This window comes from Onthophagus taurus, chromosome 1 (genome assembly GCF_036711975.1).
Source record: "Onthophagus taurus isolate NC chromosome 1, IU_Otau_3.0, whole genome shotgun sequence".
NCBI classification, from domain to species: domain Eukaryota; kingdom Metazoa; phylum Arthropoda; class Insecta; order Coleoptera; family Scarabaeidae; genus Onthophagus; species Onthophagus taurus.
Genome location: NC_091966.1, coordinates 9,650,655 through 9,675,709, shown reverse-complemented (window position 1 = coordinate 9,675,709; position 25,055 = coordinate 9,650,655). Strand labels below are relative to the sequence as shown.

Genomic DNA, 25,055 nt, shown 5'->3' with positions numbered 1-25,055 from the left:
AATAACATATCACCAAATCTCGAAATGAGATAATTATGAAACAGGGGTCGAAGAATAGCTATTGTTGTTATGACCACACACCGCCAGGCTCCATCTTGCTGAAACCACAAAAGCTGACTATCAATATTCCGTCTTTGTAACTCTGGCGATGATGTCGAATTTTCGTATCGCGCACGAAACTGTAACCTTAGGGCTATGCGGTGGTTTCTCAAGGAAGTGTCGAGGATTTTCTGTAGCCCAATACCGACGATTTTGTCGGCACCATTAAGGTGCAAATGCCGCATCACTCATTACCACCATAATGTTTTCATTTTGTTCATAAAGTCACTCGTTGGCGGTAATCTGTTACACTTAGCTTCTGCACAATAGCTATCTTGGAAAGGTGAAATTGTAAGTCTGTATGCAAAATCCGTCTTACAGTGCGATTACTGATTTCAACTGCAGCACAATGTTTGCAAGCAGAGCGACTTGGGCTTCTCAATATTGCTTGTCTGACAAAGCTCTGACCCTTTCAATGTTCTCTGAGGTCCGCGCAGTACGTTGGCGACCGGGCGTTTCTTTTTAATCATTGAGCCCGTAGTTCGAAGATGATTAACCCTACGCAAGATTGTGTCACGCGTGGGAACACCATCATTTTGATGAACATTATAATATATAATCTATGACAAAACACACGTATTTTAACAAAACAATCGTACGCAATTATCCGATGTTCTAGCGTCCACGACTCCATGATAGTAACTGAGTGAAATGCTATAGGCCAACAAATGCAACAACACCTAACGAACGGCCCTCCCTTCTATCACGAGAGAATAATAGCCTTTCCAAAACCGCTTGATTGGTACTGATAAGAGTTTGAAAATATACCTAATATATGTTCAAGAAACAAACTATCTAAACAATAAGATTTTGGGACTAAATTTAGATTATCTATTGATTTATTATTATATTATTATCATTGCAATATACCAAATGTGAGTTAGCGGGATCGTTTGGACTGTTCGTGTATGACAATTTTTTTTTGACAAAAGTAATGTTGAAATTGGAGATGTGCCCGAAAAGTTTGCTGAAAACTTGGTCAACATTGTGGAAACTTTGGGTGCATTTCTTGGCGTTCTGGTCTCATAAGCATGTGAGACTCGACGTTAAATCTATAAAACAATAATCAGACCCATATTAACATATACCGCAGAAATTTCGCGAGAAACCTAAAAAACAAAACAAATATTGAAGACAACGAAGATGAAAATGGTATGCAAAATAGCGGCAGGGCAGTTATGGATCGAGAAAGGAGCGAGGAAATCAGAAGAATGTGTAAAATCGATAATATCAGTGAATGGGTATTGCAAACAAAAAGAGAATAGAATGAACACTTCAACCGCATGACCGACGACAGAATAATAAAGATTACCCGGGACAAATCACTAATGGGATGTAAGGGCATCGGAAGACCCCGATGCAGTGATAACCGCAAAAGACTGAAACATGGCAAAATGTCGAAGAAAAACAAGCAAATTGCTTACATATAAGAAAGCAGAAGAAAGAAGATGCAACAATAAGGACCACCTTCACCGCCTTTTGTTATTATTAGTTAGAACCCAGATTATTAACGTTAACATTAACGAATTATAAGGAACATTGCCCAGAATCAGAACGTTAACAAATATACTAGATCTTGAAAAGCCTTTTCCATATTATCGATATTGTGTAGCTTCCTTTCGTGGGTATACAACTCAGAACCAAGTAAGATATGTTGATTCGTCAAATGCACCCCGCAGTTTGAACATATAGATATAATCTTAGGTTCCCTCTTTGACCTTCGAGCGGATTTTATAACAAGAGCGGGCGTGCCCGATTTTATAACAAGAGCGGGCGCGTGTCATAAATGTTATGATATCAGGTCCGTATTAATAAAAATTACGTTATTTTTAATAAAAAACATTTTGCTAAAGTAAAAATATTTAATTCATATTAAACAATTGTTAAAAACATAAAATGAAATCGATTAATTTTTGAAATCTAACAACATTTACAAACTACATACCGGGAATTTCATATAAGTCGAAATATATGAATGCAGTAACCATAGTTACGAAACTACTGTGTACTTGCACTGCCCACATAAAATGCAACATAGCTTAATAGTACAGGCATTGAGCAGTTTTGCTTGGAAAAAGGTGACGTCCTTATGACAATCTTGAGTTTTCGTCCGTCTTAAGATACGCACGGCTAAACTCGAATGTTTCTAATTAATTCTGGGTGTAGTGTTAGTTGTACTTATAGTTTAATAAAAGTATCCCACAGTCAAACGCTGAATAACAATTAAAACTAGAATTAATACTAGACCTAGAAACATTCGGGTTTAGCCGCCAACTTCCGGTTAGAAATGTCAACGTCAATTTTGAATTCGAGAAAAAATCCTTTAAAATCAGCCCAAACATACATTTAATTCTAATATTATTCGAGATATAAGCAAGTTTCGGTCATGTTTGGACTCATTTTAAAGGTTATTTTATAAATATTACGAATATAATAATAAATTTAAAGTTGACGTTTTGTTGTTCAACGTTAGATTATGGTATATTTTTATTGAAAGAAAAGTAGAACTAACAGTAGATCTAGAACTAGAAACATTCGGATTTAGTACTACGTGTCTCAAGACGAAAGATTCTAGTGGAAAACTAGAACTAACACTAGACCTAGAAACATTTGGGTTTAGCTTTCTAGTTCTAAGTCTAGTGTTAGTTCAATTAGAATATGCAACATAGTGATATCTTATGTTAAGTAGCGCTACCTAACAGTGTCACTAGAACTAACATTAGAACTAGAAACATTCAGGTTTAGCCGTCTTAAGCCTTTGAATATATTGAATATTTCCATAAACTCACGAAAAACCGAAAAAATTGAAGTATTGAAAAAAATTTCGGTTCCGACAAAATTGTCATTTCGGACCTGTATTTTTCAAAAATGTGCAAACTATCCGAAATCTTCATGTAGAAGTCAAAACGTGTTTATAATACATTTATATCCCTTAATACATCCCATAATATAAATACGGCCTTATAAATCAGCAAGTAATGTGTAAATTTTTTGCATTTTATAACTTTTTTTTGTCATAACGATAGAGTCAATATATTTTTTTTAAATATTTTTTATCATGTTCAATACATAGTTATATCAATACTTTAGCGTTATATCCTTTCAAATGCATAATATAAAAAGATATAATATATTATCAAAATGAAAATTGTCATAAATTTTATAACAGCGCGCCCGCTCGAAGGTAAATAAGTAACCAGAAGTTAACTGTGTGTGCACTATGCGGAACCTAGCAAGTTTAACCTGCTCCGGTCTAGAGAAAGTAATCTGTTGCTTCCAAGGGTTGATACGACGAAGAAAACTTATGTTGTTAGTCATCTTGTCATATATTGTATTATTTACATACATATCAATTTGATGGTATCTAAAGCCTTGCGAATGCTAGGTTTGATTTGTAAAATACTTATGTTTTAAATGTTCAATACAATACTCTGGCTATGACTCTTCTTGCATACATTTCAAGATTAAGACCCTTAGCCAGCGCTTGTGATGCTGAACTCTTCTTCTTGAAGCTTATACATAATATGACACCACTGATATTTCAAAGTATTGGAATTAATCAGTAATGTCCCTTGAGTTTTCTCCCCTTACATAAAAAGTACCTTAAAGGACCCCAGAGAGTCCCCTTGGTGCAAATAATTGTATGCAGAATACAAAATATATAATAGACTGTTTAAAATATGTTTATTAGAACATCATTTTTTAACACAATAAGAACTCTGCTTTAAATACAAAAAAAATAACAAATATTTACATATATATTACAAATATTTAAACAAAAGTCATTTTAGTAAAGAAAAACATCACATATCTTATTTACAAACATAAAATAGCTTCTCAATATTAAAAAATCATTCTAATTTGACACACTTTCATTATCAAAATCAATATTTTCAGTGTAGACTTCGCATTCGTTAACGGTTTCCTCATAAATAAACAGGTTACATCTCACTTGATGTCTCTTCAATGCATTTGAAGCGTAATAACTAGCCCCACATTCGCATTTATATGGAGTTTCCCCAGTATGCATTCTCATATGTACCGTTAAATTTCCTTTAAGAGTGAAAGTACTGCCACAATCATAACATTTATATGGTCTAACCCCCGTATGAATTCTCATATGCGATATGAGTTGTTGTCTTTGTACACAACCCTTTCCACAAATATCGCAAATATATCTTTTTTCACCTGTGTGCATATAAGTGTGTTCCTTTAATCCTGGTTTGGATCGAAAAGCTTTTGGACAATATTGACACTTAAACGGGGTTTCACCCGTATGTATTCTCATGTGAACTGTTAAAAGTGGTTTCATACGGAATTTTTTACCACATTCGCCACATTCATAAGGTGCTAAATGAATGTTAGGACATTGATGTGCCAAATGTTCTCTTCGCGTTTCAAAAACGGTATTACATAAACTACATGGCCAAGAATTTCGGTTATGATAACTGTTTTTTCTTCCCATTGCATGTAATCTTAAATGCCTCTCTAGCGGACCTCTTTGAATAAAACATTTTCCACATACGTCACAAACATGCGGTTTATCATTAAAATGACGACCACGTACGTGTATTTTTAAAGCGGCCGATGTTGTGAATGAATTTCCACAAAATTTACATGTATACGGTTTATCGCCAGTATGTATTCGAATGTGAGCTTTTAATTGTTGACTTTGAGTGCAACGCTTCCCACATATATGACATTGATACGGTTTAACTCCCGTGTGAGTATAAACGTGTTGTTTTAAACTTTCTCGCGAGCTAAATACTTTATTACAAATCGTACAAGAAACTCGACGTCGTTCGTCGTGAATTAACATGTGCTTTTTTAAGCGAGCTAGACCTAAAAATGTTTTTCCACAAATGTTACATAAATGATCATTTTGTGAATGAAAAGCTTGCATATGAGCTGTTAGTTCTTGATGTGTTGTTACTGGGATTGAACAAATCCTACAAGACTTTTTTTCAGAAAATTCCTTTGCTTCTTCTGAATGATATCTTTCGAAATGGCTTTTAAATGAGTGTCTTGAAATGGTTTTTCCACAATGTTCACACACCATTTGACGATTTGATCTGTGGGTGTGTAAGTGTAGAGAAAGTGCTTTTTGATTAGAAAATTCTAAAAATACAAGTTGATTAAAAAAAATTCAAATCAAATTAAAAGCGTACCTTTGTTACAAATATTGCAACACTTCTTAAAATTAAGATGATCTAATATATGTTTATTTAAATAATGAATTTGCCTAAAAACTTTATTGCATTTCACACATTTATAAGGAGGTTTGATATCTAATTCCTCTCCGATTTCCGTGGTGCTTTCAATTTCAGTTTCATCATCTTTCTCGTTATCATTTAAATTTGAATTTGCTTCAGCTTCAGTTAATTCCTGTAAAATATCTTCAAAAATATCATCTTTATCGTTATTTTCTTGTTCTACATCTTCACCTTCTTTTGCAAGGATTTTGATCAATGTTTGTTTTTTAATTGGTAAACTTTTAATTTTAGAATTTAAACCTTTTGTACTCATATTTCCAGATTCATCTTCAATAACACTAAAAATTTGATTGCCTTTAATCACTCCATCATCATCAGTAAATACAATAACTTCTTGTTGGTTTCCTGCATTTTCAACAAATTCTTTGGGGACATCAACATAAACTGTTACATCTGTTAAGGGTTTAGGTGCTATTGCTTTAAATTGTTTGTTGTTTGTAGCTAATTGCGCGCTCAATCTGGTTAGTTTTTGAGCATACCAAGCTTTTTCACATTGAATAATAAATTCGTAAGCATTTAATAGTTTCCCAACACACATTAAACATACATGATATGGATTATCCTCAGGAGAAAGCTATGAAAATTTAAAAAATTTCAAAAACTTAATGGACTTTATACAAAATAAGACATGTCCAAATAAAGAATTAAAAAAATTTAATAAAATATACAAAAATGTTTAAAACTCACCTCAATTCTAGTAGAATAATAAAATAAATCGGCGAATGTAAGATCGCAATATTTCATGGAAAATATATTTTGGCACTCAGTACTTAATGAACATACTCGACAAATCGAAATCGTATAATCGACCAATTTAACTATGGAAATCGGTTCTTCTTTTCCAACCGTTGCCATTAGGAAAATGTAAAATATCTTTCGATCAAAATTTAACACACAGATTTGTAGATGACGTTTAACATAACCTCACTAACTAATATTTTTTGATGGGCGTTCAATGATTTAATATGGTTTTAATAGATGATGTGGAATGGCGTAATCCAAAACAACTGCGTTGATATGGCGTCGTTTTTCTATCTCTATGTATTGACGTCAGTTGGGTATGATTTCAATGAATTGAACAAGGATAGATAAATAAAGGATTCATGCAACGGTGTAAAATAAGTTGCCTATATGTAACAATATTAATATAACCATAACAAAATCATTAAACGATTTGTTTTTATTGTTGTAGTAAAAATTGTTACAGAATAATCACAATTTTGTAATTCGTACGTAACTTTTCAAGAAAAACATTATTATTATTATTGCTGAGGGGAACGACCCCTCTGGTCACCACAACATATAAGATTTATTGTAACTTAAGCCCTCCAAAGGTTTAGGGCAAATGTAAGTCTTTAATGAACCTTAGTATTGCTCCAAGATCTTGTTCCTTTTTACAATTAATGGTATTTTACTCTTATATATTCTCAAACATACCATTAAACTTGTTTGCTGTGTTCTTTTAATCCCAGCTTAGATCAGAAAGCTTTTAGAGAATATTAATACTTAAATGGTGTTTCCCTTGTATGTATCCTCATATTGTGAAAAGTTGTGTTGTGCAAAATGTTTTACCACATTCCTTATGATTTGAAATGGTTTTCTTACCAACTTAACACATCATTCTGATTCAATTGTAGGTGTATAAGTGAGCAGAAAGCTTTTTGATGTAGATAGTCTGAAAATAAAAATCTAATTAGTTTTCTTTACATTCAATTAATCAATAAAATCTTACGTTTGTTACAAATACATTTTTGTTGAAGTAAGGTTATTGAAAAATGCTTTTTCATAAAATAATAAATAAATGGTAAATGTAATATCTTATTTCTGTTTATAAATGGTTTAAGTGTTATGCTTTTAAGTTGTTTGTAGCTAATTGTACCCTTAATCTAGCAGCTCAGTTAGATTTTTAATGCAAACTAAGCTATTTAATATTGGTTAATAAATTTGTAGGCATTTAATAGTTTAACACATATTTAATATAGATTATATCGGATTATCTTCCACAGAATGCTAACATTTAAAAAGTCTTTGCAAAATTCAATTGATATTTATTTCATCCTCTAAAAAATGATAAAACTTTCATCTAATCGGAAATCTCATAGAATAAATAAAAAGTAATCCTAACTATATTTTGAGATCTTATAGTTAAAAAGTATATTAAAAATTCAATTTATTTGCTAAAATCAGTTTTTCATTAAATATCTCTACAATTAGGAAAATATAACGTTTTTTATAGTTGTAGGTTAGGTTTAACATAACCTCACTAATTGAATATATAAATATTTGTTGTCAATGAGATAAAAAAACTGTTTGGTTATAAGTTATAACCAATTATATAAATTTTATTTATCATTTAATTAAAATGATATTTTAATGATAATTATTAAACAAAAATCTAATTTTAGTAATATTTTAATTTTTTTCATGTTGCTTCCCTTTGACGTCACAATACAACAAATGTCAAAAATCTGTCAAACATTAAAATAACATCACCTATAATTGTTTATTATAGTTTTTACGTGAAAAACAACGTTGTTACAAATTAAGTAATTGTGTTTTAATTGTATATAAAAGTAGCTTTAGAAATATTTCGTTATAATGCAGAATTATATCCAAGAGGATTCGATGGTTATAGACAAAATTGTCTATGAAGTGAAATCTCAGGGTATTTTTGATCAGTTTAGAAAAGAGTGTATAGCTGATGTTGATACGAAACCTGCGTATCAAAATCTACGGCAACGCGTTGAAGGAAGCGTTAGTGGGTTTTTGAACAAACAGAAATGGAGCCCGGATATGAACAAAAATCATGTTCGAGAGATGTTAAGAAAAAACATTTACGAGTAAGTCTACTTATCTTAATTAGAGCTTAAATTGTATTTGTGTATTTTAGATCTGGATTTTTAGAGACTGGAGTTGAACGAATAGTAGATCAAGTCGTGAACCCAAAAATAAATTCAATATTTCTTCCAAAAGTAAGTGAACTTGTTTATAAATTCTTTGGTATTCGACACCCAACTGAGGAAAAAAAAGATTCTCAACCATCACAATCAGAAACGTTGCTCCCCACTGATTTAGAAGCAGTATCACCTGAATCCGATAAGCACTCAGAACCGGGAAATATTGAAGATCAAACTTTGGATGATTCAAAAATTGATGAAGATGAATCACCACCATTCGAACCTTTGGAAGAACAAGGCGCTTATGTCGCCCCAGAAGAGACATCAATTGATAGTCACATGTCTGGATTTTCTGGTTTAATTAGTCATGACTCAAATGGACACGAAATTTCAAAACCAGCAGCTAATGAAACTTCAAATCAAGAATCAATTACATCTAAACAAAGCTCTGATAGACTGTCCATTGTTATGTCTGATGATAATGACACCAAAATGGAAATTGATGAACCAAAAATTGAAAAAAATAAAAATAAAGATGATAAGGAAAAGAAAAGCAAAGATGACAAAAATAAAGATGAAAAAAGTCATAGGTCAAGACATGATAGTAGATCTGATAAAAGAGAGAAAGATCGGAAGGATTCAAAAGATTATAAACATAGGGATCATGATAAAAGTAAGGATCGGAAAGATTCAAGTTCTAAAAATGGAAAAAGTGACAAAGATAAAGAGAAAGAAAAGAGTAAAAGTCATAGTAGTAGCAGTCATAGACATAGTAGTAGTAGCCATCGTTCACATAAAGATTCGTCTTCCAGCTCAAGAAGTAAATCAAAAGTATCTTCATCATCCAGCAAAGAATCATCAAAAGATAAATACAAAGATGACAAGAAGAAAGATTCTAAAAGACATCATTCTTCATCATCATCATCCGATAAACACAAAAAGGATAATCACCATTCAAGTCACCATTCGAAAACATCATCCTCTCGGAGTAAAGATAAAAAAGATTCAAAAAATAAAGACAAAAAAGATTGCGAAAGCGATACAAAGAAACGAAGTGATCGAAGATCAACGGATCGCGATTCAAACGATGGTCATTCAAGTTTAAAAAGCACATCGAGTTCTTTTGAATCATTTTCTTCCAATGTTCAATCTTCTCAACAAGAAAAAAAATCTTCAAATAATACAAATTCGGGAGATTCTGGTAATTCTGATATGGTAGATGAAGTATCTTCCGCTGTTAATTTAGATGAAGAAATATCGATAAGTAGTGGAGAAATTAAATTATTTAAACCAAAATTTGCTTCAAATTTTCAAGAAGCTAAACGGTTGATGAAAATTCGAAAAAAACTAGCTGAAATTGAAAAAGAACGAAATAACCATAAATTATTCGAACCAAAATCGGGGGAAAAACCGATTAAAACTCTTCTTGAATCTCCTCCATTACCCTCTGTTAATGTAAGCGCCGCTTCTTGGGATGCTTTAGAGGCCAAATTAAATGAAACGATCGCAAAAGAAAATTGTTATGTGGATGAATCATCTTATGGATCTGATGTAGATGAAAAAGATGTGAATGATAAAAAAAATGAAATGAATGATGAGGTTTATTATCTTAAGACAGATGATAGTCCAAAGACGAAAAGATACAGAGACTTTTTAAGTAATTATCTTGGCAAAATTGAGAAGGGATGTTGTGATAAAACTAAAATTAATTTAAGAAGTGAAAATCTTAAAAGAAAATTGGATGCTAATTCGGATATTAAAAATAATAATAAGAAATTTTCCATTGAAGGTACTTTAATTTGTTATGAAATTTTTGTTATTGTTTGATATTTTTTTTATATTGTAGTACATGAAAACTTTTCGCTACCACTTAGCCCAGCTGAAAGTGATAATTCTATTGATAAAAAATCTGATATATCAGAAGCCTCAATATACGATAAAGCTAAAAGAACCATTAAAGGTATTAATTTCTATATACAAATATTTGTTTTTTTACAATAGATTTATGGACTGATAATGGAAGTGTCACAACTGTGTTTCACGCGCCTTTTAATTAATAATAATAATTTATTTGTGATGTCCACACCACATACAGCATTTTCACACATCAGATTGTCTTAATACACATTTAAGAACATACATACATGAATATACATAAATACAAGCGTCATATAATTAAATAAGTAAAATACCAACTCGACTACATATACAGTGCTTCCCAAAAGTAACGGATAAATTCGTTAAAACAATTAAAAACGGTTTGTAGAAAAATCTCTGAGGCGGGTCTAAGGATTTAAATTTTTTTTTATGACATCATCGCTATTTTTTTCAAATAGCAATTCCCCATTTATATTACGGAATATGAAAGAGGATTTCTTTCTGAATTTGGTACAGCCAAAATTAATATTAGGTACATAAGAAAATTTTCGAGAAAAATTGCCTTAATGTTTCATGATTTTCCATTCATTTGAGGTAGAAAAATAGCAGTAGCCATGCGTAACCATGGCAACCAGTTGTTTTAGATATTTTATTAAGACAATGATTAATTTTTGATATCTGAAACAGTTGGTTATGCATAGCTACTGCTATTTTTCTATCTCAAATCTGTAAATGATTAAACTAAGGAATGAAGCATTTGCTAAGTATAAAAGGATTAGGAGTCAGCAGAGTTTTCAATATTATAAGACTACGAAATTACGTCACGGGTGCTATTCGCCCAGAAAAAAGTAATTTTTTGAAAAAAAATTGAATCGTCGGTGACTCTAAGTGTTTGTGGAAAAACCTAAGAAGGTTTAACGTGTTGAAATCTTCTGCTATTTCGTTGCCTTCTCATTTGTCAGATCTTAATGTTATCAGACAATTTTTAGTAATAGTGTAAATGACTCCTTGGTTACACCTGATACTGATCTTCTTGCTTTTTATAACAATAATAGGATATGTCCTGCTTCGTCCATGTTTGCATTTAGTGAGGTCTCTCCTGAGTGTATCCAGCAGATTTTATTGAACCTAAGGTCTACAGGAGTTGGAGCTGATGGAATCAGCCTGGATATGATTCGACTGTGTTGTCCCCGTATTCTTGACGTGCTTGTCCATCTTTTCAATTTTCGTTTGATTCATTCAGTGTTTCCAGATTGCTGGAAGTATGGTTTTTTTGTTGTTGTTCCCATTCCCAAACTTGTTCCTATCACTGGTTGTAAGAATCTGAGGCCCATTACAATTCTGCCGGTTCTTTCAAAGATCTTAGAAAGACTTATGATAAAGCAGTTAAATATTTATCCTATTATTGACCTCTTGTGTTCTTTTTTTCGTTTTGAAAAATATAATATATGTGTAAATTTAGCGCGTGGTTCGCACCCGATTTAGTTTTATGTCACTAGGCATCGCTTCTCGAAAAGGTTTGGCATGAGTCCAAATAACAAGAAACGGTCTTCATCTAGTATAAATGAACGGCTCCTAGTGGGCAAATTTTAGTTTCAGAACAACCACCAGAAACAACGGTTGTAATAAACCCAATAAACGTTTTAAATTTGCTAATGACAGTTTTTACTGTTATGAATATTCCCCAGACTCCTCCTGTAAATGAAGCAGAAGTCAGTTTAAAAAAAAGATTGTAACATATTTTAGTGGAAAGTATGGAAGATTATAATTTATAATACACAAATTGAAGACTAGACTGTGTCAGTTTTCGACTCATCAAATAACATCAATAATGGTCAGCAAAAAGATACAAGTGAAAGATTTGTAGGATGTACTGAATACCACACATCAGAAGCGGCAAATTATTTGACAAGTGGGAAGAAAGGCTATTTAAAACTAAAATCGTAATAAGCAAATTCCTAAAAGTAACGTCGAAGATACAATTGCAAAGATGGGATAAATATATACAGAAAAGAAGAACATATAAAGAAAAATTTGCAGAAATTACAGAATTTGTTATTAATCAAGCGTGGGCCGGCCTAGATAATAAATTACTACTACATGATATTGATATACATAGATAGGCTGTACAAGTTAGAAATGAAAAGAATTTATCTTCTCAATTATTGAAAGCATCATGTAGCTGGGTGCAACGTTTTAAAAAAGCAAAAAAAAATAACAATGATGTAGTAAAAACTTTAGCAAAATATTTCGTTAAAGAGGGAAAGCAACAAAACCAAATGTATGGACCTGACAACACCTACAATTTGGATCAGAGCGGTTTTAACTTGAAGTTTCATTGAGGAAGAACATTAAGCGATTTAGGTTCAGTTGGTTTCATCTACAACACACATTTACACAATTCATCCCTTAATATATGCTGTTGGGAAACTTCCTTTTTCACTTTTAATTGTTTTAAAAGAAACCACTGAAAAAATCTGCAAAAAATATGAAAAATTGGCTACAAAATTAATAAAAGATTCTTGGAGTGGCCATTGTCCTGAAGTTATTAGTGAAGTAATTCCTTCAAACACTAATTTTAAACATTTATCTGTACCTACAGGGACAACCAGTCAAATACAGGTAGATGTATTTGGTTGCAAAATATGGAAAAATGTTATTAGAAGATTCTCTGATTAATTATTCCATACCGATATGATGTCAAGTTATTTCAGAGGGATAATACATATATTAAAATTCTAGTCCCTAACGCATAACCGGTTGTTTTCCCCTCTGTTTATAAATGTTTTTAAATACGAATGTTTAAAAGTGGATATGTACATGAGAGATCAAATCATTTTGAAAATCCCGTGTTTTTTTCAGACTTTTCGAGAAGCCAATGTGTGATATCTGTGAGAATGTAGTGATCATAACATGTGCATGGTTTAAAAAATCTTTGTGTTTAAAACATTTTTTCTACGACTTTCATTTTTGATTCGAAGATTGACATATTGTCAATATTAAAAGTATTGATGGGATGGTATGACGAAAATGAAAATATTTGATATATTGACAATACATATGGCAATCTGAGGGAGATATTGACAATCCTTATATTTACGATTATATTACGAATTATATCGCGTAATAATGAATTCAGACAGATATACTTTTTAATGGACGAAAGTGCTGTTAACTCCCCTGATAGTTCATTAACACATGCAAACATTACATGACATCTTTGACTGCCAACGCAAAACTAAGTAGATTGTCAATAAATATTGATAGTCTGAGGCAATTACAGTTTGTCAATATTTATTGGCCATATTGACAATATATATTGACTATATACTTTTATTGATTATATATTTTGATCGTGTAAAAGGCGCTTAAGAAACGTCAATTATTAATGTAGAATAACATTTTTTGCTAGATTCAACCATTTCTTTTGTTAGTTGGTTTTTAACTCATAAATAAATAAATATCTTATTTATCTAATAGGTTTATATTTATTATTTTAAAAAAATGAGGGTGTCTAATATCGATAGAAACGTTTTGAAAACATAGTTTTTTAACCCCTAAAACTCACCCCCGGTGTTTTTACAGCACGTATAAAGAAAGACGCAAACCATATTTTGGTACATTCTATAATTGTACCAAATTTCATCGAAATCAGTGAGATACAGTTGTAACACTTCCCTTCTCAGTCAACATAAGTTATTTGAAATTATATTATTTTTGAAATGATGATTGATTTCTTTTCAGCTACTTCAAACTCTAAGAACAGATATTCAAGCGAAGATCTTTACAAACCGCGATTATCTTTTTCAAGTTCGAGGCGAAGGATGAAGAAAAACGCAGGTATTGACTGACAATTACTTTTTTACGACTCCTTTTATTACCGTGCTCCATGTACAGTGAATTTTTAATAATTAATCGTAATTAATTGTAACAATGGGCTCATAATGATTGAAAAATATTATGTAACAGGTTTAAATAGGTAAATTTGAACTTCTTTTTTATTAGTTACTACTGAAATCGATGTTGTATGGTGCCCTATTACATTCTCGATAATAATTTCCGATTGACACTCTCTTTAATACTGTACCATCACAAATGATTACATTTTTCTTTTCATTTCGATTATTAATTTGTATAAAATTATTTTTGATTAATTTTCTTGACATTGATTTGGCGAAACGGAAAAAATTGGTGGTCCTCATTAATCAAAATATATAATAATTAACATTATCTAAATTAAGTTTGTTAAAGGGTTAGAAAAAAGGTTTAGTCTAGATTTTTTGTAAAAGACAATAAAATGTATTTATTGGAATCTATCTTTTACGTCATTTAAATCTATCTTTTCCTCGAGAGGAAATAAGTAGATAACAAAACAAAACCTACGATCCAAATCAATGATATCCCAATTCCGTTTAAAACTTCAAAGTGTTCGATATTCCAACCTTTTCTCATAATGTGACGTAAAGATTCAACGGCAGCCGTAAATGGGAGCGATTTAGATATGTATCGAAGTACAATTGGTTGACTCTCCAAAGGCCATAACATTCCTATAAAGGAAAATAAAAATATCTTTATGTAGATTACTATTTTAAAATTACCACATAACAGAAAAACGGGAAAAAACATTCCTGTACATAATATACTAGCCATGCTTTGATTTTTACTAACAACGGAGATCCAAAAACCTATCAAAAAATATAGTTAAACTTAGTTATTTTGAGCTTTCAGCTTTGATTTTATACTTACCACAAACCATTCCTCCTATTCCTTGTAAAAAAATCATTAATGCTATCAAAAATAAATTCCCAACATACTCTATTTGATAAACTACGAATGCAATGATAACTACTTCAATAACTTGAAAGCAAACAATAAATGATTGGGTCATAAAGTGCGTTAAAATGATCTCGGCGGATGTAACTCCAGCTACGATTGATCTGTCCCAAACTCCTTCAGATCGATCTTGAATTATGACCGAATAAGTCATCGTTGTTGTTAAAAAATAAACAACCCTAGGTTAATAAAAATAATATTAATCTGTTTCAAGATGATTTATTTTTGGAGTTATTACGAGAGTAATATCCCTGGAACCATGGAATTAATAAACTCTTCTTTCTCATTACCAAATAAATAATGGAAATTTAAAGGTTGATCTATTAATTTTTCCAAATATTCGCAATCTTTAAATATTTTTTTTTGGAAATTTACGAATTTAGCGAGTAATTTGGATTTTAAAGTTAATCCAATTTGGCGATCTAAAAATGATTTACTATTAAAAGTAATGTGGAATGTTCAAGCGGTAGTTTCAAATCATGCATAGATTAAAACATACTTGACATATCCAACCATACTTTAATTTCACTTAAACTTAAAGTTTCATTATCGATTTTATGATCATTTTCCATTCTTTCTCGTAAAGCTTCCGTGAAAGTTTTTGAAATATATAAAACCCCGACAACTTTTCCATGAATTGCATCTTCCATTGCTACTTTAAAATCGGTGTAAAAAATCTAAAAGGAAACTTAAATAAGTTATATAAAAAAGAAAAAGTGATATAAAATAAAACAACACCTTTTTAATATGCTCATCGTTGAAATCGTCTAAAAATCTGCAACTCAATTGTTGAAAATCGCATTGATGATTATGTAAAAACGTGGTATTTTCTCTATTATAACTGTTACATGTATCTAAAGAATGTTCGTCGTTAACTATTCCAAGATTTATATTAACATCGCGTCCTATTGCTATTAAAAATGTTAATATGTTTACAACTGGGAATAATATATTAATTGATAAACACCTAAAACAATTTCATTTAAATCTAACTTTGGATTCAATTTCTTTTATTTACGTCAAGTTTTTGAAATATTGCAAATTATTTTTTCGTAATAATGCGATTACATGATGTTTATTTACTTTTAAGTTATTCCTCCGGATGTTTTTGTTAATAGTTAATTTCTGTTTCGAAATTAAAAACTAAAATATGGCAATAAAATAAGATAACGTAAAGAATCTTATAAAAACATACTGAGTTTGATCTAAATTCTCTTTCCTCTTCGAAATAATTTTCTTGTACGTTCTGATTAAACATAATTCCACTTTCATGTTGTTTACAAAGTTTTAAAAATGCATCCTCTAAAGTATCCGTATTAAATGATGTTAATAACTCGGATGGTGATCCTTCTGTTAATAACGTTCCGTTGCGCATTAATCCAAGCTAAAGAATAAAAAAATAATTCTAATTTGATTGTGCGTTAGCTTACGTCAATGATAATCATTAACTATTAAAAAAAAGTTCACTTTTTTAATTACAAAACATACTTTATCGGCTTGATTTGCCTCTTCAATATAATGCGTTGTAATTATTATAGTCGTGTTGTTGTTATGGGCCATTTCAACTAGATAATTCCAAATACTACAAAAAAAGATGATTATCTCATTATGTAACCATAATCTTATTAATTAGTTACCTATTTCTCATAACTGGATCTAATCCAACTGTTGGTTCATCTAAAATTAATAATTCCGGTTCGTGAACTAATGCGCAAGCAAAAGAAATTCTTCGTTGTTGACCTCCACTACAATTTTTTACCATTTTATGTCCCCGTGGAAGTTCTAATAATTCCTTTAAAAATTCGTAACGTGCTTGAATGTTTTTTTTAGACATTTTGTAAAGGTGTCCGAAATAGTAAATTGCACCTCGGACGGAGAATTCGCCGACCAAAGCTACGTCTTGTGGCATATATCCCACCCTTGGGCCCGGAACTCCGCTTACATCTTCACCGGGAACTCCACCCAAAACCCAAAGACAACCCGAATCAATTGATCGCCGCCCAACTATACAACTAAGAAGAGTGGTTTTCCCACAACCGCTTGATCCCAATAAACCATAACTAATTAAAGTAAATAGATTTAGAAAAAATCATAAATCATTTGTACTTACATTGTTCCTCGTTTTACTATCATATTTAGTTTAACAAGAATTTGTTTTGTGCCATAATATTTATTAACTTTTTGTAAATATACAGCGTAGTCTTCCATTGTATTGTAGAAGGAAGGAATTTTAAAACCGAGACCTGCCTTTTGTATTTGTGGAGTGTGTTTTGTAATGCTGAAATAGTTAATGATAAGGTTAAATGGAAATGATAAATAGGTGCAATTACGTATGTTGTTCTTGGATTAAATTAAATAAAAAACATTAGAATGAAAAACGTTTTATACACAAGCTATAGGGTTATTTTTAAATCAATTAAATTAAAACAAAGTATACAGTGGCAGTCAAAAAGCCACTATAAAGTATAAAATGCCTTTATAATATTTTTCCAACTTTAAAATTTACATCCATGGTGAAATTGTTTTGTAAAATTGTTTTACAAAATGATTTTCAATGATTAAAGAGTTCCTAAAGAAATTTAATGATAATAAAAGAATTACAAAAATTGATTTGAATCTTTTTTGAAAATGTGTACCAAGAAAGAGAAAAAGCTTTTTGGTTTATGTCAAAAGGCATTAATAGATGGGAAATATTTTGAGGTAATTAAGATTGAACAAGGTCATAGGCGATATTCTCCAGAAAATTCGAGTTTAGAAAAAAGATAAAGCTGATTAATCACTGAAAATTTAACAGCTAACACACCTTTAAATTGTTTATTTAAAATGATTTCGAATATCTGCTACTGAATCGTTAACTGAATTACGTGTAGGTATCATAATTACATATTTAATAAATTTTTGTTTACTGACATCATTTAAAAAAGGTATTTTTCTTCATTTTATTTATTTACACGTTCTTCACAAAAAAATTTACATTTTGTTACAAGATTTTTGTGTGTTACAATAAATGTACAACTTCCATAAAATTGAAGATGACAGAAATAGAAGATGTGGAAAACATTAATTGTACATCAAGCTAAACTAATTAATTTTAAAATCTATACATTATTAATTTAGTAACAAATTTATCTTTTCCTTTTAACTAAAAGAATAGAAATAATACTAAGTCCAACAATCCACGCTAAAGAAATACCAATTCCATTTAAAACATCAAGATTTACAACTCCCCATCCTTTTCTCATCACATTTCTCAAAGATTCAATAGCAACGGTAAATGGAAGACATTTAGATATAAAACGAAGAACGGTCGGTTGTCCTTCCAAAGGCCAAACCAATCCTTAAATCATTATTAGAAAAAATTAAAACATAATCGAGTGAAGTCGTTTAAATCTTACCACATAATAAGATAATTGGGTAAAACGTCCCAGTTGCTATGATATTAGCCATATTATGATTTTCGCTAATTATTGATATCCAAAATCCGAAAACCATCCCGCATACTCCTTGTAGAACCACCATAAAAGTGATTAAAGCAATGTTTCCGACATATTCAATTTTGTAAAACAAAAATGTTATAATCATCACTTCGATCACTTGAATGCAAATGATGATGAATTGAGTAATGAAATGGGTGAGTACAATTTCGACGGAAGAAACTCCAGCGACGATTGAACGATCCCAAACTCCTTCCAATCGATCTTGAATCATTATACTTGATGTCATCGTTGTACCCAAGAAAAACATGATTCTAAACAATTAATAATAATAAAAAAATGCAATAACATTATTTTTTTACACTTACGTTATAAGAACTCCGGGAATCATAAAAACTGTAAAAGTAGTTTTATCATTACCGTATTCGTAATTGAAATCGATAGGAATATCTGCTAATTTTTCAAATAAATTACAATCGTTTATCAAACTTTTTTGAAAATCCAAGAAGAGACTTAGTAGTTTAAATTTTAGTGTTTGACCAATTTGACGATCTACAAAGAATTAAATTTATTTGATTTAAATTTTATTAATTTAATTTTTGATTTACTTGACATATCCAACCAAACTTGAATTTCGCTTAAACTCAACGTTTCATTATCAACGCTATTCCCTTTTTCTAATCTTTTTTGAAAAGCATCGGTAAAATTTTCAGAAAAATACATTACACCGACTACTGCACCGTGAGAGGTTCCTTCAAAAGCACTTTCTAAATTATCATAATAAACCTGAAAGAAAAATAAATTTTTATGATAAATAATAATTATTTTGTATATTGCTTTGTTAAATAATAAATTTTAATATTATTATCATGAAGTAGAAGAAATTGATTAAGAATAGGAGAATTTCATTAAAATTATAAACAAAAGTTGTTTAAGCCGCATCGTTGCTTCTTATGGAATTCTTTCATTGTTATAGGCGGATATATCAGCAAAAAAATTCTGAGTCTCATGCTCAAACCGTATTTTTAGGATAAGTAGAAATCCAGAATTGTTTGTGACTTCTTGTGTAACCTCATCTATCTTTTACCGAATTTTTCACTCCGTTTTCGGTACTTTGGTTTTTATTGTCTATCCATATAAATTAAACAAAAGGTGTTTTTTTACTGTATATTTTGAATTGAAAATCTATACGGAGAATTATCTACTCGACAATTATGTTAATTAATTCCACACTTTTCCAAATAAAATCTCGTTATTTAGACAAATTTCATGGTCAGTATATATTAAAAACAACTAACAATAACGAAACTATTTATTATAGAATCATTCTTAATAATATATTCTTGTTTCTACGAATAGTCACTTCAAGGATCTACTATTACCCGAGTATTTATAAGCTTTTAATTGATCACTCATCATTTCCTTTACGGATCCAGTAACATTTTATTTCATGTAATAAATCATTTTAAAATTAAAAAAACTCAATTAAAAATTGTAGTTAAAATTTTTTTAATTAATTTTAAAGATTAATATAATAAAAAAGTTATAACATCGTAAACGAAATGTTGTGACTTTTTTAATGAATAATACGTGATAAATTCGGTGTTTGCTATATTTTTTTAAAGTATTAACGTCATTTGATTTACACCTACTTTATTTGTTTATGAAAACAACACTCTCACCTTTTTAATCATGGGATCTTCCATGTCCTCCAAAAATCTACAGCTTAATTGGTGAAAATCACAATCGACGAATCCGTGAGGTATCGCCGTATTCTGCCTTAAGTATCGATTGCATGTATCCATCATGTGTTCGCTATTTACGACTCCTATTCCAATACTTTTGATATCACCACCGATTGCGTTTAAAAAGGCCAGCATCTCCAAAATTGCAAACATCAAATTAAATAGAAGACCACTAAAATTTTCATTATTACAGTATAAACAAAAAGTAGAGAATTATATTTTAAATTTACGCAGTATTTTTGAAATATTGCAAATAATTCTTCCACATTAAAGCTTTTATGTGATGTTTATTTATGGTGTAGGCTCGTTTTTGCTTTTTCTTTTTATTTGGTTCGGATAATTTAGTCAACATCTACAACAACAAATTTTTTTTTCAATCATTTTTGATATAATAATTTCAATTTGAATTACATCTGTAGATCTATGTCCCAAATCTGATAAAGCAATACTCGTTTCTGAATAAGCGCTTTGAATCCTTCCATTATCTTGAACATCCGGTGGATTATTCGGATCTCCAAAAGCACCATCTTCTTGTTTTTGGCTCAGTTTCAAAAATACTTCTTCTAAACTATCCGTGTTGTAAGCTATTAAAAGACGATCTGGGGAATCTTCTGCTAATAGACGACCACCACGCATCAAACCAATCTAAAAATATAATTGAGAAATTTTTTACATTTTTCTTGTTAAAGTTCCTATAAGACAAGTTTGGAATCGCTTCAAAATTCTAAATGTAGTATCTTTGTGGGATATCTTAAAAAAGCTTTAATTAAGAAGTGGATAGTTTTTATCTGAAATTATGAATAAGCTGAATTTCATGAAAAGTAGGACAAACGCAGTATTTTAAAACAGCCCAATCCAACAGCCGATCTTTAATATTAAAGGCAGTTATCTCAATTAGCTAAAATAAACGTTGGTAAATTAATATCTCAACGAAAAGATTCCTTTCTTCAAAGAGGTGTTAATGATTAAGTATAACGATCGAGATAAAATCTTTATACATTTTCCTCGTGGACTTAATATTGCGCGGTCGAATTTGTGCACGATTGTATTAAAATAACATTGCATCAAAAATATCTAAGGCACGTTGTAATATAGTTACTCAAACGATTACTGATGTATTGTTGAATAAGCTGTATTACAAAAAATCTTTTGTAAAATTAACGCAATGGCTATAAGAAATAATCTGATTGTGTTCTCATCAAAAAACAATCTGAAACTGCTCAATAGATGCTTGGAAGATTGACTGATTGATAATCACTTAAGGAAACTTACAAAAGTATAATTGACATAAAGTTTCACTTCTTCAGGAATTTAACAATTTTTTATGAAGAATAACCATCGGGTCAATCTACTGTAATGTGAATTCATCTTCAAAAGTGTTCAATAATTAAAAATGCTCTTAGGTTCAAATGCTGTAAGAAAACTTGCAAATACGATATAGATCTGCAGTAGCTGCAAGGTTCTTTTAAAAAATACAGCAACATGGTAAATTTGTACCAAATGTACTAAATTGTCTTCACCGAAAAGTGAAATGTGAACTTGGAGCTTTGAGTAAAGGAAAAGCTTCAAAATCCTCAACTATAAGGTGTAACTAGGGCTCTGAAACTACAGCTTCAACAAAATTCATTTCTAATTCTTCATAACATTAGTCTCATTCATGTCATATTACTGATAGCATCGAATTGCCAATTAATGTCTGATAACTTGCCATAATTTACCAGTCCACAACAAAAACATACTAAACTGGATACTTTATCATGCCATGATAAAATGCCTAAAATTTTGCCAAAAATTTTCCTTTCAAACTGTTATTCTAAGAAAACTCTATACTTTCCAAAGATGTTTCAAACATTTCAAATCTGTCACGAAGGATGTACGCAAGATTATTAAGCAGTATTCCCGACTTGCGGTTGTATAGGTTAAAGTTAGGTCAAATATCTTGGAATTATGAAGCTTTTATATTTTGCGTGTACGGTTTTCGAATTACTGGCATAACCAATACTTTTAGAATTAGTTGTACTGAGTTGTTTTATAAGCCTCTTTACGGTGAGGTCTATCCAATCATAGAGGGCGGAAGGATAATTATATTCTAGTAAAGACACAAAAGCTGTTATTATATCAGTATGCATACTTAAGCATACCTATCATGTAAGCGTTTTGGTTAGAGATATTTTGGTTCTACTATTACAAACTCTTTTTAACGTTATTAATCAAAATTAGGAAAGACTACTTGGTCGAAGTAGTCTTCGGTAGTAGACTTCAGAAAGTAATATTACTGAAATATATAATTGAAATGAGAAAAAAATGCAATTTGAGTTATTAATTAAGAACATAGACGACCTTGATAAATATTATAAACTTCTTTTCTGTATATAATCCCTTTTTAATTATATGTTACGTTGTGGCATCTCTGCATATAATTTTTAACAAGAATATTTTTTTTAAATTTACTAATATGTATAACGAAATTAAACGTGAGTAGTGTTACGCATAAGAATTGAGTTTGCTCAATTACATAGTTGATTATTTGCTCATAAATAATTAGCTTAGTCATTAATCTAATAGCATTCGTAAGTTGTGACCTTGACAGCCACATCCTCTCTCTGCAACACGTCTACATTTCACTTGCACTTGGACTTGTACTTTATTTTCAATGCCCCTTTTTCTAACTTACTTACATAAAATTACAAGGATACAAACGGTTATTATGCATAAAATTTTTATGAAATACTTATTCTTGTTTACATTCTATTCCAAGTAATTTTAATAAAACCAGCCTTTGACTTTGTAACGTTATTAGTGTGATTATTTAAAATTTATTTTAATAAATATTTACCCGATCAGCTTGTCGAGCTTCCTCGATATAATGGGTTGTAATTATTATCGCTGTGTTGTGTTTATGAGCCAATTCCACTAAATGATTCCAAATGCTGCAAGCAATCAAGGTTAATAAGGTTAATTAATAACAAAAATAGTAGGAATATTTTTTTTTATTTTACCTATCTCGTAAAACTGGATCTAAGCCCACGGTTGGTTCATCTAAAATTAGCAATTCCGGTTCGTGGACCATAGCCGCTGCAAAAGATACTCTCCTTTGTTGACCTCCGCTACAATTTTTAATCATTCGGTCATCAGGAGGAAGATCCAAAATATTTTTTAGGAATTCATAACGTTCGTTAATTTTCTTTTCGGGCATATTAAAAATTTTTCCGAAGTAATAAACTGCACCTTTTACAGAAAATTCTCCCACTAAAGCTATATCCTAAAATTTAAATGTTAAAAATAGTTTCTATAATAAAGAATAAATATATTCTAGATATTATAGGTTCATTAATGCGCATTTTAATAGATTTCTATATGGAAAGGAATTTTACAAAATTGATTTTTAAAATATTCACTGATTATCGTTATGATAATGATGATTTTTATTCTAACCTGTGGCATATATCCAACTCTTGGCCCAGGAACTCCACTTTCCTCACTTCCAGGTTCACCACCAACCACCCAAATACTTCCAGCATCTAATTTCTTTCTTCCAGCTATACAACTTAATAAAGTTGTCTTTCCACAACCACTAGCCCCCAATAATCCATAACTAAATAGTCAAAATTATTTAATTTTTTTTTAATAACCAATTTCGTTTACTTACATAGACCCTTTTAAAACTTGCATATTAAAGTTCTGAAGAACTTGTCTCGCCCCGTAAGATTTGTCTGCATTTTGTACAAAAACTGCGTAATTATTCATCGCACTTGAATCACTTATTTAATTTGATCACTTTTATAGGATTAATTTTTTAAATGTTTTTGAAATATCCTTCAGTGAAAATTGATGAATATTTAATAAAACTACAAGATTACAAGTGAGAATCAATCCAACCTCTCTGAAAACGCATTGAGAAGTGAATGTGATTATAATTGAACGGCGGCTGTAGGTAGCAGAGTGATTAAAATAATAAAGAATTTAAACGTATAAACCGAGAGAGTGCAAAGTATTTGTCTTGATTAAATTTAATCATCGGCGTGAATAGTCATTAAAAAATGAGCCATCGATTTAAAGGTGGAATTGGAATATATTTCAACTATTAATGAATATGTATGAGGTTCCAAAAATGTGCAAGATGTTTTTTAAATTTTTTGATAGATAACATCCCAAGGATTATTATATGAATAATTTTAAACAGGAATATTGATTGATATTTTAAAACAAACCCACTTGGAACAACATGTTAATCACACACAATATAAAAAGATAACACAAACTCACTAATTTGAATAAAAACTTTTTTAGTCGTCTATGTTGTTAAGATCTTTAACACAACACAACTCTAAAAACTCAAAACAGAACCATTTTCTTCAACTAATTGTATCCATAAATGGTCATTCTTTCATGGCCACACAACACAAAATAGCACGAATCATAGCGACGTTTAGCATCTTATGAATCTATGAACCTAAATTTCATGCAGTCGATTATTAATTTAAATAGTCTGATTTTCTTTAAAATTATTAACACAATTTTTAATGAATTATGTTTTGTTCTAATACTCTTGAATCTTTTTTTTTTAAATTTTATTCAATAAATGTAGTGATTATTAGAAATTAATTAATTGAATATTGTTAAAATCTAGTAGTTATGTTGGTTGCTAATTCACTTCTAATCTTTTTGAGAAAATTAAAGTAAAAAATAATTTAAGAAAAATTTAGTAAGCAACCTTCCACAATTTCGAACACCAATTTTTAAATACTTATTTACTCTTCATTGCCATTCATAGTCATAAAACCAGTTATTATGTATACTACAAGTCTTTAATTGATCTAATGAAATCAATTAATGATCTAATTGAAATCTTTAATGATGTCGAACACTAATTTTTAATTTCTTATTACGTATCAA

General features: G+C 30.3%; 4 protein-coding genes and 1 long non-coding RNA gene across 7 annotated transcripts; 1 reads left to right on the top strand and 4 right to left on the bottom strand.

Moving 5' to 3' along the window:
- Window positions 1-3,766: 3,766 nt before the first annotated feature.
- LOC111417331 (zinc finger protein 431-like) lies at window positions 3,767-6,393 on the bottom strand. Its single transcript, XM_023049570.2, has 3 exons — window positions 6,060-6,393; window positions 5,268-5,946; window positions 3,767-5,217 (listed from the first exon to the last, which is right to left on the bottom strand). The coding sequence occupies exons 1-3, from the start codon at window positions 6,225-6,227 to the stop codon at window positions 3,956-3,958; spliced, it is 2,109 nt and encodes a 702-aa protein (XP_022905338.2). The 5' UTR covers window positions 6,228-6,393; the 3' UTR covers window positions 3,767-3,955.
- A 140-nt stretch (window positions 6,394-6,533) lies between these two features.
- LOC139430010 (uncharacterized) lies at window positions 6,534-7,605 on the bottom strand. Its single transcript, XR_011640577.1, has 2 exons — window positions 7,105-7,605; window positions 6,534-7,047 (listed from the first exon to the last, which is right to left on the bottom strand). It is a non-coding gene; the product is annotated as an uncharacterized lncRNA (long non-coding RNA).
- LOC111417328 (uncharacterized) lies at window positions 6,563-14,459 on the top strand. Of its 3 annotated transcripts, none has more exons than XM_071196554.1 (5): window positions 6,563-6,719; window positions 7,977-8,212; window positions 8,263-10,058; window positions 10,116-10,229; window positions 13,892-14,459. In XM_071196554.1, exons 2-5 carry the CDS (start codon window positions 7,998-8,000, stop codon window positions 13,996-13,998), a joined length of 2,232 nt encoding a protein of 743 aa, XP_071052655.1. In that variant the 5' UTR covers window positions 6,563-6,719; window positions 7,977-7,997; the 3' UTR covers window positions 13,999-14,459. The 3 variants fall into 3 exon arrangements, with proteins under 3 accessions (XP_071052655.1, XP_071052654.1, XP_022905334.2); XM_023049566.2 differs by lacking the exon at window positions 6,563-6,719 and adding an exon at window positions 7,805-7,918; XM_071196553.1 differs by lacking the exon at window positions 6,563-6,719 and having other exon boundaries at window positions 7,804-8,212.
- LOC111417329 (ABC transporter G family member 20-like) lies at window positions 14,453-17,286 on the bottom strand. Its single transcript, XM_023049568.2, has 11 exons — window positions 17,091-17,286; window positions 16,618-17,040; window positions 16,469-16,562; window positions 16,176-16,364; window positions 15,999-16,123; window positions 15,719-15,947; window positions 15,480-15,657; window positions 15,219-15,402; window positions 14,894-15,159; window positions 14,746-14,832; window positions 14,453-14,694 (listed from the first exon to the last, which is right to left on the bottom strand). The coding sequence occupies exons 1-11, from the start codon at window positions 17,186-17,188 to the stop codon at window positions 14,483-14,485; spliced, it is 2,085 nt and encodes a 694-aa protein (XP_022905336.2). The 5' UTR covers window positions 17,189-17,286; the 3' UTR covers window positions 14,453-14,482.
- A 621-nt stretch (window positions 17,287-17,907) lies between these two features.
- On the bottom strand, window positions 17,908-24,583 carry LOC111417330 (ABC transporter G family member 20-like). Its single transcript, XM_023049569.2, has 11 exons — window positions 23,809-24,583; window positions 23,595-23,754; window positions 23,159-23,421; window positions 22,996-23,089; window positions 20,571-20,804; window positions 20,390-20,511; window positions 20,097-20,331; window positions 19,023-19,200; window positions 18,783-18,966; window positions 18,376-18,728; window positions 17,908-18,317 (listed from the first exon to the last, which is right to left on the bottom strand). The coding sequence occupies exons 1-11, from the start codon at window positions 23,904-23,906 to the stop codon at window positions 18,106-18,108; spliced, it is 2,133 nt and encodes a 710-aa protein (XP_022905337.1). The 5' UTR covers window positions 23,907-24,583; the 3' UTR covers window positions 17,908-18,105.
- Between the last annotated feature and the right edge of the window lie 472 nt (window positions 24,584-25,055).